General features: G+C 47.2%; 10 protein-coding genes across 10 annotated transcripts; 4 read left to right on the plus strand and 6 right to left on the minus strand.

The window, feature by feature from the left end:
- Positions 1-943: 943 nt before the first annotated feature.
- Positions 944-2,932, minus strand: LACBIDRAFT_292334 (uncharacterized protein; the record flags this gene model as incomplete). Its single annotated transcript, XM_001875425.1, has 6 exons — positions 944-1,732; positions 1,782-2,114; positions 2,161-2,310; positions 2,364-2,389; positions 2,434-2,828; positions 2,915-2,932. 6 exons carry the CDS (start codon positions 2,930-2,932, stop codon positions 1,149-1,151), a joined length of 1,506 nt encoding a protein of 501 aa, XP_001875460.1. The 3' UTR covers positions 944-1,148.
- Positions 2,933-3,245: 313 nt separating this feature from the next.
- LACBIDRAFT_187928 (uncharacterized protein) lies at positions 3,246-4,765 on the plus strand (the record flags this gene model as incomplete). Its single annotated transcript, XM_001874894.1, has 5 exons — positions 3,246-3,278; positions 3,330-3,647; positions 3,700-4,012; positions 4,068-4,305; positions 4,357-4,765. The coding sequence occupies exons 1-5, from the start codon at positions 3,276-3,278 to the stop codon at positions 4,763-4,765; spliced, it is 1,281 nt and encodes a 426-aa protein (XP_001874929.1). The 5' UTR covers positions 3,246-3,275.
- Positions 4,766-4,806: 41 nt separating this feature from the next.
- On the minus strand, positions 4,807-5,910 carry LACBIDRAFT_244288 (uncharacterized protein; the record flags this gene model as incomplete). The annotated part of the gene is made up of 6 exons (XM_001875426.1): positions 4,807-4,884; positions 4,936-5,362; positions 5,412-5,508; positions 5,555-5,733; positions 5,787-5,824; positions 5,875-5,910. 6 exons carry the CDS (start codon positions 5,908-5,910, stop codon positions 4,807-4,809), a joined length of 855 nt encoding a protein of 284 aa, XP_001875461.1.
- A 136-nt stretch (positions 5,911-6,046) lies between these two features.
- Positions 6,047-6,876, minus strand: LACBIDRAFT_188078 (transport protein particle complex subunit; the record flags this gene model as incomplete). The annotated part of the gene is made up of 4 exons (XM_001875427.1): positions 6,047-6,215; positions 6,264-6,509; positions 6,563-6,760; positions 6,808-6,876. 4 exons carry the CDS (start codon positions 6,874-6,876, stop codon positions 6,096-6,098), a joined length of 633 nt encoding a protein of 210 aa, XP_001875462.1. The 3' UTR covers positions 6,047-6,095.
- A 101-nt stretch (positions 6,877-6,977) lies between these two features.
- On the minus strand, positions 6,978-7,573 carry LACBIDRAFT_181913 (uncharacterized protein; the record flags this gene model as incomplete). The annotated part of the gene is made up of 3 exons (XM_001875428.1): positions 7,521-7,573; positions 7,324-7,466; positions 6,978-7,125 (listed from the first exon to the last, which is right to left on the minus strand). The coding sequence occupies exons 1-3, from the start codon at positions 7,566-7,568 to the stop codon at positions 6,978-6,980; spliced, it is 339 nt and encodes a 112-aa protein (XP_001875463.1). The 5' UTR covers positions 7,569-7,573.
- Positions 7,574-7,652: 79 nt separating this feature from the next.
- LACBIDRAFT_292336 (uncharacterized protein) lies at positions 7,653-9,065 on the plus strand. Its single transcript, XM_001874895.1, has 6 exons — positions 7,653-7,954; positions 8,051-8,408; positions 8,473-8,571; positions 8,623-8,643; positions 8,693-8,887; positions 8,940-9,065. The coding sequence occupies exons 1-6, from the start codon at positions 7,680-7,682 to the stop codon at positions 8,982-8,984; spliced, it is 993 nt and encodes a 330-aa protein (XP_001874930.1). The 5' UTR covers positions 7,653-7,679; the 3' UTR covers positions 8,985-9,065.
- A 247-nt stretch (positions 9,066-9,312) lies between these two features.
- On the plus strand, positions 9,313-10,399 carry LACBIDRAFT_306144 (uncharacterized protein). Its single transcript, XM_001874896.1, has 3 exons — positions 9,313-9,509; positions 9,568-9,760; positions 9,814-10,399. The coding sequence occupies exons 1-3, from the start codon at positions 9,348-9,350 to the stop codon at positions 10,269-10,271; spliced, it is 813 nt and encodes a 270-aa protein (XP_001874931.1). The 5' UTR covers positions 9,313-9,347; the 3' UTR covers positions 10,272-10,399.
- A 42-nt stretch (positions 10,400-10,441) lies between these two features.
- On the minus strand, positions 10,442-11,185 carry LACBIDRAFT_292339 (60S ribosomal protein L26; the record flags this gene model as incomplete). The annotated part of the gene is made up of 4 exons (XM_001875429.1): positions 11,145-11,185; positions 10,869-10,981; positions 10,605-10,816; positions 10,442-10,544 (listed from the first exon to the last, which is right to left on the minus strand). The coding sequence occupies exons 1-4, from the start codon at positions 11,158-11,160 to the stop codon at positions 10,442-10,444; spliced, it is 444 nt and encodes a 147-aa protein (XP_001875464.1). The 5' UTR covers positions 11,161-11,185.
- A 103-nt stretch (positions 11,186-11,288) lies between these two features.
- On the plus strand, positions 11,289-12,317 carry LACBIDRAFT_306146 (putative actin-bundling protein; the record flags this gene model as incomplete). Its single annotated transcript, XM_001874897.1, has 4 exons — positions 11,289-12,016; positions 12,066-12,126; positions 12,180-12,247; positions 12,302-12,317. The coding sequence occupies 4 exons, from the start codon at positions 11,289-11,291 to the stop codon at positions 12,315-12,317; spliced, it is 873 nt and encodes a 290-aa protein (XP_001874932.1).
- On the minus strand, positions 12,308-13,722 carry LACBIDRAFT_292340 (uncharacterized protein). The gene is made up of 7 exons (XM_001875430.1): positions 13,649-13,722; positions 13,489-13,526; positions 13,390-13,426; positions 13,046-13,305; positions 12,863-12,990; positions 12,705-12,804; positions 12,308-12,645 (listed from the first exon to the last, which is right to left on the minus strand). The coding sequence occupies exons 1-7, from the start codon at positions 13,692-13,694 to the stop codon at positions 12,604-12,606; spliced, it is 651 nt and encodes a 216-aa protein (XP_001875465.1). The 5' UTR covers positions 13,695-13,722; the 3' UTR covers positions 12,308-12,603.
- Between the last annotated feature and the right edge of the window lie 199 nt (positions 13,723-13,921).

Here is a 13,921-nt window from a genome sequence, read left to right on the forward strand (position 1 = left end):
TCTGTTAATTGTTGAAGTTCTCGCTGTTCAACTTTAATCAGCTCTCACGAAACGTCTCAATGCTGGCAACGTGCCTCCTTTTCAGACTTTTCCGCCTTGAGTGCTTCGATCGCCGCCATCTCACGCATTGACTCATCAACCTTTCCCTGTTCACCTGCCCAATTCGTCAGTAACTAGTTTAACGGAGCATCCATGTATACAACCCACCCAATGTTTCGATTTTCTCAGTCCCACCCTGAATAGCAAGCTCGATCTCCGCAATTTCTCGCATCTAAACGGCGTTCATGTAAGTCCGAGGACACACACATGAGAATAACCATACCAAGTTGGTCGTCTTTGCGTTCTCTTCTGGTGTCTTCTCCAACCGTCGGTGTGCCGCACGAATCCTCCGATCACACTCGTCCACAAACGTAAAGATGTTCGACTCGTATTCCATTTGGAACCGGTTAAATATAATGTCATTAGGGTTGGCCTCTTTCGCTGCCAAATACTCTGTTTTAAGGCGCTCGGTGTGCGACTTTGGGCATGCACCAAGATCCATTTTCTGCAGCACCACGCGTGTCAGCGAGAATAACACCGAGATATCAATGAGATACGTGCTGTATTGGTGAACAGGGCATGTGGGCAGGTTCCGCATAGGAAGTTTCTGCAGACCTTTTCGTCAGACCACACAAGGTTGGCGTTGGCTACTCCCATCGCCTCTGGCCCCATCATTTGCTGTAAATAACATCAACATTAGATGAATATAATGATGTGAAAGCTCAACAAACCTCTAAGAGCTTGCGCTGCATCTCTGCGAGACGACCCATCTTCAAAGTAGTTGAATTAGTGACAGTAAGTTGAAAGCCAAGATTTGGTTAGGCTTGCAATGTTTGGCACTCTCTTCCGTGACTAACTCTAACTTGGGGAATTCTTCCTCCTCCTGCTTCTACTTGAAACTAAAGGAGTGATAAACTCGTATGTAAGGGCAGTATGTTACAATAGAAAGCACAATTATTTACTGATTAGGTGCATTTTTGAAGAATGATATGCCATATGTGCAGAGCGAATGGTGGTGTTGGGTGAATGGTTTTTGAAATCTATAGAATGTGAAAGAGCAAGTAAAAGATTGCGCAATAACGTGGAATGCCAGGGATGAAAGATGGAAATCATTGCGGGGGTACGGGGAACGTCCCTCTGCCTCGACCCCTGCCTCTTCCCCGGCCGCGCCCCCGACCACGGTGCTGTTGTTGCTTTTGGCTTTGGGCAGTCGAATTATCTTGCGTTGGGGGAGGCTCTACTGAAGTCGATTTGGTCGTACTTCTCGACGCCGCATTTGATGCCAAGTTGTCCGGAGAGTTGTGCTTGACCATCGGTGTTGAAGGGGGCGTGAAGCCAGGTGGACCAAATCGCTTTAAAAGTTTGAGAATGTCCTCGCACTTTTCGGAATCCTTGTCCGATTTCTTCCTTGCATGAAGGCCCTTGTCTGACGTTGCCCACGCCCAAGCTTTGTTGATATCTTGAGAGCTTGCCAATCCCTTATTGAGGATCATCCAAACAAGCTCTGGTTCAAAAGATTCCAAAGCCAGTGACAGTAAGCTGATTGAATCCGGAAGTTCATAGACAAGCTTAGAATCCGAATCTTTCGGGGGGTATGCCTCCAGGAAATAATTGACGATGGGTATGTGGCCCTGCTTCAGGGCGATGTGGAAGGCCGTCAACCCTTGTGAGTTCTTCTCTTCTGCGTCAGCATCTGTCAAAGGTCAGGCAGCCGCGTGCCAACGAGCTCGAGGATGACGCACTGTGAGAGTCAAGCCATTTAACAAGATTCAAATCTTCAGTCTTTGCAACGATGTGCAAAAGAGCTTCCTTGGGGTCTTTTGGAGGTGATTTTACAAATTCTTGACACCCATCCCTCACTTCGCCACCTGCTGCGTCAACGGAATCTTCCCAAATCCCTTTCTTCACTTTTTCAATGTGTCCAGCTCGCGCAGCTGCAAACACGGCTGATCGAGTAGTTTGCGAATTTTGCATCCTTGTACGCGCTGCTTGTTCGGATTTCTTACGTTCAGCATCCGCGCGTGCTTTCTTTTCTTCCACCTTGTTCTTTTGGCGCTGCTCAGCTGCCAGACGCTCTGTCAAGAGTATGAGTAGAATCTACTAAAAAAGGTTTCCACATACCCTGTTCTCGTTCTCGTTCTGCTCTCTCCTTACGAGCTATAGCCTCTTTTTTGCGACGTTCCTGTGCAGCTACCTGCTCTTCGCGAGATCGGCGGATTCGTTCCTTATATTCCTCGGGTGACTCGCTCTTTGCCTGTGGTCGACGAAAGTCTGAAAGTGCTGGTGGTAAAGAAGCCCGAGGGGCAAGGAGAGAGTCTACACACACGAGTTATACCGAGAACCACCCTCTCTGCGATTCATCATCTGTTCAAACAAAAACCTGCAGAAGCACACATAAGACGATAATTGTTACAGTAGAAAAAACCATCTGACATGTAGAAAGCGAGGTTTGCTTCTTCCTCAAAGTCGTCGTCGTCGTAGTAATCATCGTAGTCGTCGTATTCATCATCATCATAGTCCGACGAGTCATCTCTGCCTCCAAAGCCAAAGCCCCCAAATGCACCGCGACGAGATGTCCTTGAAGGAGGAGGAGATGACTTGTCCAAGTGCTTTATAAGGACCCTATAAGCTTCGCTGACTCTTTGAAACTCTGCAGTGGCGCCAGGGTCTGGATTCTTGTCAGGGTGTGTGCGAAGTGCTATCTGAGAAGGCATGAGATATAGATTTTTGGGAAGTGAAAGGAGCGTTACCTGCTTGTAGGTGCTTTTCACAATTTCTAAGGAAGACCCCTACATCGTGAAATAAGCGCTACGCGATTTGTGACGAGTAAATAGAGGACCTCTTCTAAATCCAGGACTTTGTAAGCCTCTCTAACCTTTGAAGGAGGTAGCATCGCGGGTGAGGACGTTATTGGGAAAGCAAGAAAAAAAAAAATGAAAATGACTTTGCGATGCAAGTCAAGAAGAGTTGCCACCGACCATTGGCAAGCATGCCCAAATAAGCACTGGTGCAATTAAAGTTATATCCAAATTATATCCTTTCATGGCATCCACCGTCTCTGCCGGTCTAGATGCATCCCATGCTATTCAGTCCCCCCCCAATGTCGGCTCTTCATCTATTTTTTCGGGCATACTGGGCGGCGAAAAGTGCGTCACATTGCATCCCAGCTGGCAACACCACACTAAAGTCCTCATTTTATCAAGCGTAGCCCATATTTCCAAGCTGGCTTTGGGTTAATGGTGACAAAATCCTCGCCCAACATATCCAATTTGCCTAATCTTTTTCAACAGGCTTTAGGTGTTGGCCTTACCGCTCTCCGACAAGGTGCCGTTTTGGGGACAACTGCCCTTCGACGACGTCTTTTGGTTTCTCTCGAAATAAATAATAAAGACAAATCTTACGAGTGGTTTCTGGCTTGGATGGCTCACCAAGCCGGCAAACCTTCGAAAGGAAATGTCGCGCTACGCTCGGCCCCTTGGGTTCGCAGCCATCAGCTCAGCGTGGAGACCATCGTAGAACAGCGAAAGAATGGGAGTTCTTCAGCGGCGTTTAAGCTTGTTGCTGGTCCCGGAAATCACTACATCAACTACAAGGGCGCTTGGATGCAGGTCCATTCTTTGTTTATTTCCTCTGTTCAGGTATGCTTATTTCTTCTGGCAGGTGAAACGCGAACGAGAAACACGATCGATGCAACTCATGTCGGGAGTCCCTTGGGAGACCGTAACATTAACCACCCTTTCTCGTGATCAAAACTTGTTTCCTCAACTCCTTTCAGAAGCAAGAGAGCTTGCAATGCGAGGTCAAGAGGGCAAGCTTGTTATTCACACGGCATGGGGTATTGAATGGCGGCCTTTTGGTCAACCGCGACAGAAACGACCGATTCAGAGCGTCGTTCTGGAACCTGGGGTGGCCCAGAGGGTTGAAAGCGATATTAAAACATTTTTGGAACGGCGGCAGTGGTATGCTGATCGAGGTTGGTTGTTCACAGCCTGCCGTGCTTGAACTCGGTTTCAAACCTATGATTTTAGGTATACCGTATCGCAGAGGCTACCTGTTACATGGCCCACCCGGTTCTGGAAAGACATCCTTCATTCAAGCTTTGGCTGGCTCTTTGTCGTACGACATTTGCGTCCTCAACTTGTCGGAACGCGGTCTCGCGGATGATAAGCTCTTTCATCTGTTATCGAATGTTCCCGAACGCAGCTTTGTGTTGGTTGAAGATGTCGACGCTGCTTTCAATAAACGTGTTCAAACGTCGGAGGATGGGTTAATTAAATTTTGAAACTCTCCCAACTCTGCACTGACATCCGCTCACAGTTATCAATCATCTGTCACCTTTTCCGGCTTCCTAAATGCCCTTGATGGTGTGGCCTCAGGGGAGGAGCGAATCATCTTTATGACCACCAACCACGTTGAGAAACTAGACCCAGCTCTTATTCGTCCAGGCCGTGTGGATATATCCGAGCTAATCAGCGACGCAAGCCCTAAACAAGCTCGGATTCTGTTTGAGCGATTCTATGGTGAAGGTGAAAGCATCAAAGGCATCTCGAACAACGAGGTAGAAACGTTTTCAGAGCAGCTGGAAAATATTGTACATGACGAGATGCAAAATGGTAGGAGGGTCAGCATGGCTGCGCTCCAAGGCCTTTTCATCCGAAATGATGCTCGAGAAGCCATTGCAACTTGTCGAGACCTATTTACAACACGGAGGACGGCGCCTTTGTAGGGTACTAGAAAAGTATTATCATACCACCATACATATCCACCCTAAAAGACAGCTTTCCGTTTGCGACCCGTGAATTTGGAGTCGCGAGGAACGCCTTCCTTTCCGCGCTTGCGGTACAGCTGAAAGAGATTCAGTATAACACATTAGCAAGAGATAGGATTGAAGTCCACCTCTTTCTTTCTCAAGATCCAGTCTTTATCTTTCACGTTTTTCCGCTTCCCAACCTTTGTTTTAAGGCGTTCCCTTTCTCGGCGTCTCTCAAATCGCACTTTGCTATCCTCTTCCACTTCGCCTTCTAACCCTTTGGGCATTTGCTGCTGTCCTCCCCCGCCTCCGACGAACAAGCACAGGAAAACCTTTCTTGCTTTCTTTGAGTTCGGGTAATCCACAACGATACCTCCACCAAACCCTGCCTTCTGGGCTATTGACGTAATAAGTTGTATTTGGTCATCTGAAGAAGGGTAGAACTGAAAGACAGCACGGGAGGGATTCCGTAAGGCTGAATGAAGTGTTGTGAAGAAGCGATGTAGTCGGTGTGGTGGTGAAGATGTTGGGTGAGAGGTCTCTGCATTCAGAAGCCATTGAAGAACCGAAATACTAAAAGAATATCGGGTTAAAAAAACAGTACTCATGTCTGGACACCGACCTGATTGCACCGTCGAAACTTCCAGGCCGAAAACCAAAGCCTTGGCCAATATCTTGTAGGAAGAGGTCTCCTTCGACCTCGCGTTCCAATGCAACCTCTGAAAAGGCTTAGAAGAGGCATTTATGTGCCAAACGTTTTCATACCGAGCATGCTTGGGGCGATATCCATCCCAGCCCAGATGTAACCCTCTTCGTCTAAGATTTCTCCTGATAAGCCCGACCCACACCCAATATCCAGCAGGAAGGCTGGCTCATTTTCAGGTAGGTTCAAAAGCTCCAGAGCTCGGTATGTCATATCAGCCTGGATTTGTTGGTTTCTCGTGCTGCATCGGAGCGGTGAGCTGTCGTTCACCAAAAAAGCCTCGTCCCGACGTACTTTCCGGTGTACTTTTTTGCTTCAATGTCGCCATAATACTTTGGACTGGATTAAGTATGGATGACCTCAGTATTGCCACGAAACGCACGATTTCAGGAGGTGCTTGTAATTCAGGTCGTGACATGGTCAAAGTTGGGCGCTGAGCAGTGATTTTTTATTGCAATCTATTTTCGGCTTTGTATGTAGTACATATGATCATCTTGCAAATGGACAGTCTGCCAGTGCTCTTGTAACTTGAGAGAGACACGATGAAATTTTCGGACGGAGAGCGATAATCTTTATATATTTCCCTGCATCCTGACAGAACATCTAGTCATCTCCAATCGGTACCTCCTCTTCAAGGTATTTGATTAGCCTCACGCGAATCACCGTGCTTTCATCGCCGCGCAGTACATCTGAAATGAATTCGGCTTGGACTTGCATTTGGACCTAACGCTCATAAATCTCGGGTGGTCAAAAGGTCATGATCAAACATACCATCTCCAGAGCACCTCTTATCACGCCACAGAGGACATTGCTGAACCACAACCCCCCGTCTAGAACCTCTTCTGGTAACTCGACAAACTCTGCTAATGGATTTTCTTCGAGGGTCAACGTAAAAGATGTCTCCGTGCCTGCTTGAGGTATTGACGCAGCGCCCTGCGGTCTATTAGGGGATTGCGGCGGGGGTAATCCACTATGGGTAACGGTTGGTGTTATGTTAAGGAAAGACTTGAAGCCAACCTATGCGGCTATCCGTAAGTAGAGAAAGCGACTACCAGCAGAGGCGCACATACCTTTGAGACGACCTCTCCAACCTCTCTGAAATCGGCACACCTCCCCATCCCCGACTTTGCCAAAAAGTCCTCTATCAATCGGGTTCCGATGTTGTAACCCATTTTCTCTAGCTGGTTATTAACTTCGTCGTAATCTTCATAGTCCTGGATGAGTTGAACGACGAGAGCACCATATGTGAGTGCAAAGAGCTCTGCGTTCTGGGTCACTGAGAACAAGATGAGGTTCCGCAAAAAAGGAAGCCTACAATCTTTTCTGACCGCCCTTTCCAGAGATCCTCGCCGATGCTTTTATATTGCTTGCTTGTCGTTGCCATTCACAGTGGTGACGCGTGATGTCACAACCTGCACGAAATCCAATTGATTGAGTGTGCTATGTACAAGTGCCCACAAAACTCCTCTAAATGCCCCAACCCCTTCAATACCGATCAAGCTGGTTGAGTTTCTTTGCCGTTTTAGCATTGGATTGTGTATTTTGTCCTCTCACAGGAAGGTGCATCGCGTGTCTTTTTCCGACGTAGCTTCCAATCATCCGTTGATGGGCGATGTTTTCACGAATTTCCCTCCTCAGTTCTGATTCAATTTTCAAGGATTTCAGAGGGTCCACATAACCTTTGCCTGCTTCTCCGCCTCTCTCCAGTTTCTTCTTCTCACGCTCAAGTCGTGCAGCATTGAATTGAGCTTGAAGTGATTGTATCGGTGTGTTTGGTGGAGGCACATAGCCTGGTGTCGCGACGAGATATCGAGGGAGAGGTGGGGCCGACGCAGGTGCCGAAAGGAAAGAAGCCAGGGAGGTTACTTGAAACGGCGAAAGGTCTTTCACCTTGCATTTATCATGAACCTGCAAACGAGCGCACAATCGGTGTGCAGTTTTATGACCAATACCATAAAACTTGGTGAGAGCAAACTTGATTCATAACATTAAAATTCTTCCTTGAGCTGGAAAAACCAAATGGCTTACTCGTGCGAGGTGGTTATCTGGCAAATTCACGCCGAGGATGTGGACCATGGTGGTGGCAGCGGTATATCTCTGGTCACGAGATTTTCAGTTTGAAGTTCCGAACGGGTTACGGAACACTGCCAAACAGTTCCCACTGGCAACTGGGTACTCTTGCTCGTCATGTCCGCCAACAAACCTGAAGGGCGTCGCGAAGATGCTCTCGCTAAGCAGCGCATGCAGATGCGAGAAGAATTCGAGCGACAGAAGCAAACACTCATCAACGAGACCGAGAAGGCACGCCCCTCTACAAATCGCTTTGTGGGGCAGAATGATTCTATGGAGGAGTCTCTAAAAAACAGCACCGTAGGACTGGTGCGTTTGGAGGACTTCCAGCAAAGGAGGAAAGAATTGGAAGAGAAGAAAGCTAGGGAAGCAGCGAGATCGAATGAGTTGAAGTGTGTTTATTTCTCATTCCATGCATCCCCCTTTCTACTTTTGTCTCGACGAGTTGCAAGATCAGATGGCTTATAAGATGTGGAGAATATGTTTAGGGACGACGCGAGAAAGGCAAAAAAGCGCAAGAAGACATCGAAGGCCACGCTTTCATTTGCTATGGACGACGCGCAAGATGCCGACGTGTCCAGCGATGCAGCGGGTGACCGTCGGGCTTCTCCCAGAAGAGAGCCCGACGACGTCGAGGACGGACAACCTGCGAAGCGAGGAAAGTTCAGAAAAAACCCCGACGTCGACACTTCATTCCTTCCTGATAGGGAGCGAGAGGAAGCTGAACGCAAGGAGCGCGAGCGGCTGCGCCTGGAGTGGCTGGTAAGGCAGGAGGAGGTAAAGCAAGAAGAGATTGAAGTTGTATATTCCTATTGGGATGGGAGTGGACATCGGAAAAGTGTTACGGTGAGCTCTTTTATTAAGGCCCATGTTGAGGAACTCATCTTGTGACATGGGACTCCTTCAATAGTGCAAGAAAGGCGATGGAATCGGTAGTTTCTTGGAAAAGTGTCGGCAACAATTTCCAGAACTGAGAGGTGTCAGCGTTGACAACCTGATGTATATCAAAGTAGGCGTTTGTTTTCCATGTTCATTGGCGTCAGCTCACCGATAACCTTAGGAGGACTTAATCATACCCCACGTATGTCGAGATGGCGCTCTAGCACCTCCAGTTCTGACCCTGCTCATAGCATTACACATTTTATGACTTTATCATCAATAAAGCACGCGGCAAATCGGGGCCTCTATTCAATTTCGACGTTCACGATGACGTCCGATTGCTTGCAGACGCCACAAAGGAGAAGGACGAATCCCATGCTGGCAAAGTTGTTGAAAGAAGTTATTATCAAAGAAATAAGCACATATTTCCGGCTTCTCGTTGGGAGGTAAGAACATGGCAACTCGTGCGGTTGCGGTTCGCTAATCCATTGAATGCAGGTTTTTGATCCTGAAAAGAACTACGGCAAATACACCGTTGCATGAACTTCTTATTAAATACGATTCTTTGCTATGACTTGTAACCAAGTAGTGAAAATGATTTTATTCAGCGTGGTTTATGACTGGTGGTTTTTTGCTCTTCTGAAAGTCTGCTGAAGACAAGCTCCAGCCAAAGGTCATGAATAAAGGGGCAAAAACATGGGGGCACCGCGGATCGAACGCGGGACCTTTAGAACACATAAATGCTTCAGTCTACTGCTCTCCCAACTGAGCTATGCCCCCTGATAGATATAGAGTAGAATGTGCTTATCTTATCGGTGAATTTGGATATTACTTCCTGATTTCTAACATTACCCTTTTGCTCTTTCCCAACACACGAAGTCCTGTATCCCTTGGCTCTTCGTTGTTATGTCTGGGACAGGACCTCGGGAAAATGTCTTTGCAACGCGGATGGCCCTTACGAACACCAAATTACGTCTGAAGGGTGCACAAACAGGACATTCCTTGCTCGCGAAGAAGAGAGACGCATTAACAACGAGATTTCGAGCTATCCTCAAGAAGGTTGACGAGGTACATTCCATTAATAACAACCTTTGCATGGCAGACCCATTCAATGAGTTAGCACTAGGCGAAACGGAAGATGGGCAGGGTAATGCAGCTGGCTTCCTTTTCGATGGCAGAGGTTACATATGCGACGGGAGATATCGCATATCTTGTGCAAGAACAGGCCAAAATGGCAACGTTCCGCGTTAAGGCGAAGCAGGAGAACGTATCTGGTGTCGTTCTACCAGCCTTCGAGGTTGATCGTGTCGCAGGATCAGGTTCGTTCTGGATCTTGTTTACCACCGCGCATCTCAACCTTTACTGTGAAAAGATTTCAATTTGACGGGTCTTGGACGTGGTGGGCAGCAGGTTATGAAAGCGAAGGAGGTATACGCAAAGGCGATCGAGACATTGGTCGAATTGGCCTCACTACAAACAGCTTTCACCATTCTCGATGAAGTTATACGCGCAACAAATCGTCGAGTGAACGCAATCGAACATGTCATCATGCCAAGGCTTGAGAATACAATCAAGTATATCATGAGCGAGCTAGATGAAATGGATCGAGAGGAGTTCTTCAGGTCCGTCGTTCTTGTTGCACAATATCGAAGAATGCGAGTGACAAAGACGGAAACATCCAGACTTAAGAAAGTACAAGGGAAGAAAAAACGAGACACGGCAGCTAGAAATGCGATTGAATCCACGCCCGACGACACAGCTGCAGAAACAGGGTTAGAAGAAGGACCGACAGATCTTCTAAGCAGCAAGGATGATGATGTGATTTTTTAAGCAGCAGCGTATAGTATACCACTCCACAATTCTCAGTAACGATTCTCTGAAGTCGAAAAGAACGGGATGCATATCATGTGCGCGTGCATAGATACATAGGTGACGTTGAATCGAGATATAACATGCCACGATAACGAGAGCAAATGATTTACTAGATATAAAGTTAGCATTCATTTTCCTTGACATTGATGGGTACGTACATCAACCATTTCCACATCTCCACTAGCCGCTACAGGCGCCTTCTTCTTATCTTTTCTGTCCAAAATTGCCCGTCTGATAGATAATTTGTTAGTAACTGGAACGTGAAAGGCTTGAGAAAAGGAGATAACGAACCGATCTTTATCCAGCTTGATGGTGGTGATAACAACATTGCTAGGGTGGATGCCAATGGGAGCGGTCGCACCATTCGATTTGTCTCTTTGCACACGGTCGACGTGAATGACCCATTTCTTGCGGTACACCTGTGTAATTTTCCCCTCACGCCCCTTGTACTTTCCCCTCACAATCCGAACCTCGTCGTCCTTCCGGATAGGCAGTGAGCGACACTGTTTGAAGAATCTCATTACCCGTTAGATTGAGTATAAGCCAAGGACCCACGTTGTGTTTGCTGCGGAGCTCCTTTGAGAGAGCGGACGACATGATCTTGCGGCGAATGGAAGAAGGAGCCGCAAAGTGCGCCTTGCGTGATTTGCGGCGCGAGGAAGAGACATCTGCAAGACGGAATAAGGCGTCAATAACATTGCCTTTCAAATGTTGCCTCCAAGTCATCCAAACTTCCAAGACCCCATCCAGCCCATAACTTGCCGTGAATTCATTCGTTTTTTTTAAGAAACAGAATGCAGCGTCTATCCATCGGGAGGAAAGTGTACACACCGGCGTTGAACTTCATTTTTGGCGAGAGGCTTGAGGACGGCGGGCACGATGACTCTGAGCCGTAGTGAGATACAAACTAGGCGATTCCCACGATCGATACTTAAGATCACATGCCATTCGCAGTACATACGACTATGAACAACAATGCCAGAACAGGCCATTCGCTCCTCCAAACTCAAATTCAAAGGAGAGAAGATAAAGAAGAAGCGAAAGAGAGACGTTGAAGATGACGACAATGATAATTTAGGCGCAGGAAGCAGCAAACGACGAATTAAAACTGACGACAAGGACCCAGAGACATGGGTTCTTCCCAACGACATCAACGAAATCCGTGGACCGACTTTTATAACGCACCCCTCTGATCCATCACCCATCTCTGTTAACTTCAACTCGACAACCAGCCGCATTGTTATACAATCTCTTGACAAAGAAAAAGTCGAGGATGGAGACGATGTTTTGAAGCTAGTGGACCGTATTCCGACAGACGTTGCACAGGTGTGGGTGACGACTCGAGTTTCTGGTTCACCGACCATTAATTTACGAACGGGTGTTGGAGAAGGAAAATTTCTCTCCTCTGACGCTCATGGACTGGTTTCTGCTGACCGCGACGCTCGTGGACCACAAGAAGAATGGACGCCCGTCGTTTTACCAGACGGCATGGTGGCTTTCATGAACGTCTATGAAAAGTACCTAAGTGTGGATGAAGTTGCCGGAGGCTCACTACAACTTCGAGCGGATAGCGAAGATGTCGGCTTCGCCGAGCGCTTTTGGGTTAAGATACAGTACAAGTATCAGAAGGAGGCTAACGAGGAGGAGAAGAAGAGAAAAGATGGACAAACAGGCTTACCAAAGATCAACGAGACAAGCTCGAAGTATGCAACAACATCTACTGTCTTTTTGCCGAATCTAACTTTATTTTAGTCAGTTATTCCAGACATGGGGTGCGGGTCGGATAGTTGTTTCTCATGATGACAAGAAGGAGGTGCGAATCATCAATGTCGATTTACCGTTCCCCCTTTTTCAATTCAACTATAGCTCAAACGAGCCCGCAAGGAAGGCCGACTAGCGGAGGCGATGCTTGATCGAAGATCAAAGTTAAAGAGGTAGATTTTTCTTTCGCCTGCCTTTTGAATGCTTTACTTATGCTACCCCGTCAGTGACCGTTTTTGCTGAGCTACAAGTTCTTCATATATTGGTATTCCGCAATTGACAACGTAATGAAAAGTCGGACGGGGGCCTACGGTGTGTGGATCAACAAGCAAGTGTACTTGGTCAAACTTGGATCACGACAACAAATTGAATCAGCTTCATTAAGGAAAGAAAGAAAAAATGTGATGGTTAAGAAATTGCGAGGTAGTAAGTGGTGTAAATGTATTCGTCTCGGAGGTGTTATATTGGGACCAATGAATGCTACAGAAGCGAAATGAAGGACGGCGATGGTACGAAGAGATCTGACAGATTACAGGTCTTCGTCATCCTCGGGAAGAGGAACCGCTTCGGCCTGTTGAGTTAACATGATCAGTAGTGGTTAGGAATGAAACGTTGCACGAGTCTGTATACCTGAAGGAGCTCTTGTTGATACTGCTTCATCAAGTTTTCGTCCACGGTGACTTCAGCAGGGGCCAAAGCTGGGGCAGCAACGAATTCCAGACCGGGATTGCTGTTGAGAGGAGAAGGCTTATTCAAAGGGACCGATACGGTGGAAAGACGAGACGAACCCAACAAGCTTGCGGCCAAGCCAAAGGAAGGGCTTCTCGAAGTTGTAGTTGGACTTTGCGGAAATTTCAAAGTATTGAAGGTTCTTCTTGCGGTGGAATGTGACAGCGCCAGTCTTCACTTTGCGCTCCTATCACGCCGGAAATTAGTCTCAATATGCGACAGAGAGGAAGAAAGAATACAACCTTTACATCGACCTTGTTACCACACAACACGATGGGGATGTTCTCGCAGACGCGTTCGAGGTCGCGATGCCAATTGGGGACATTTTTGTAGGTGATTCGCGAAGTGACGTCAAACATGATGATACCGCATTGGCCTTGGATGTAATACCCATCACGGAGACCACCAAACTTCTCCTGGCCGGCAGTGTCCCAAACGTTGAAGCAGATGTTGCCGAAATTTGTGGAGAATTGTAAGGGGTGGACCTCAACACCCAAAGTAGCTGTCGATAGTAATGATGTGCGTCAGACAAGATTACATGACAACCACGTCCAGAAATAAACGTGATTGAAGACATAGGACATACCGATGTACTTCTTTTCAAATTCACCAGTCAAGTGGCGCTTTGAGATGGGATGATCAGCACGCGATCTTGTCAAGAGTATGGATATGGGGCAATACTGACCTTGACAAAAGTTGTTTTGCCTGTACCACCATCGCCGACTACGAGAACAGACAAAAGATTGCAAGAAAAGAGAGATTAAATGGAACATCGATGAAAGAAACAACAAGAGATTGGACTCTGAGTGAGTGAGGATGTGATAAAATTTGAGAAGACAACGCACCTAGAACGAGCTTGAAAGTAGGAATGGTCGGGGTTTGATCAGACATGAAGGATCTAGGAGAGTAGAGAGAGAGTGATAGTCAAAGATGAGAACTAGTGAACTTGATAAGGTTTAATATTTATTTTTGCACACTTCCATCGGCATCCCGGCTCCTGGACTCCATTCTCATTGACTCATGATGGTATTAATTTTTTGAAAAATAATGCCCTTGTGGTCGCTTGTGCTCCGGCAGCTGTCAGGGTACAGGTACCCCTCTCTTGCCTTTTGCCCTCA

The sequence above is a fragment of the Laccaria bicolor genome, genomic scaffold (assembly GCF_000143565.1).
Source record: "Laccaria bicolor S238N-H82 LACBIscaffold_2 genomic scaffold, whole genome shotgun sequence".
Classification (NCBI taxonomy): Eukaryota; Fungi; Basidiomycota; class Agaricomycetes; order Agaricales; family Hydnangiaceae; genus Laccaria; species Laccaria bicolor.

Coding starts and splice junctions, on each gene's coding strand:
- LACBIDRAFT_292336 (XM_001874895.1), top strand. CDS start 7,680: ATGTCCGCCAACAAACCTGAAGGGCGTCGCGAAGATGCTCTCGCTAAG. Junction 8,409..8,472: donor GACATCGGAAAAGTGTTACG/GTGAGCTCTTTT, acceptor CTCCTTCAATAG/TGCAAGAAAGGCGATGGAAT. Junction 8,572..8,622: donor ACAACCTGATGTATATCAAA/GTAGGCGTTTGT, acceptor CGATAACCTTAG/GAGGACTTAATCATACCCCA.
- LACBIDRAFT_306144 (XM_001874896.1), top strand. CDS start 9,348: ATGTCTGGGACAGGACCTCGGGAAAATGTCTTTGCAACGCGGATGGCC. Junction 9,510..9,567: donor TCCTCAAGAAGGTTGACGAG/GTACATTCCATT, acceptor AGTTAGCACTAG/GCGAAACGGAAGATGGGCAG. Junction 9,761..9,813: donor TGATCGTGTCGCAGGATCAG/GTTCGTTCTGGA, acceptor TACTGTGAAAAG/ATTTCAATTTGACGGGTCTT.
- LACBIDRAFT_292340 (XM_001875430.1), bottom strand. CDS start 13,694: ATGTCTGATCAAACCCCGACCATTCCTACTTTCAAGCTCGTTCTAG. Junction 12,805..12,862: donor CTTGGCCGCAAGCTTGTTGG/GTTCGTCTCGTC, acceptor TCCTCTCAACAG/CAATCCCGGTCTGGAATTCG. Junction 12,646..12,704: donor ATCAACAAGAGCTCCTTCAG/GTATACAGACTC, acceptor TTAACTCAACAG/GCCGAAGCGGTTCCTCTTCC.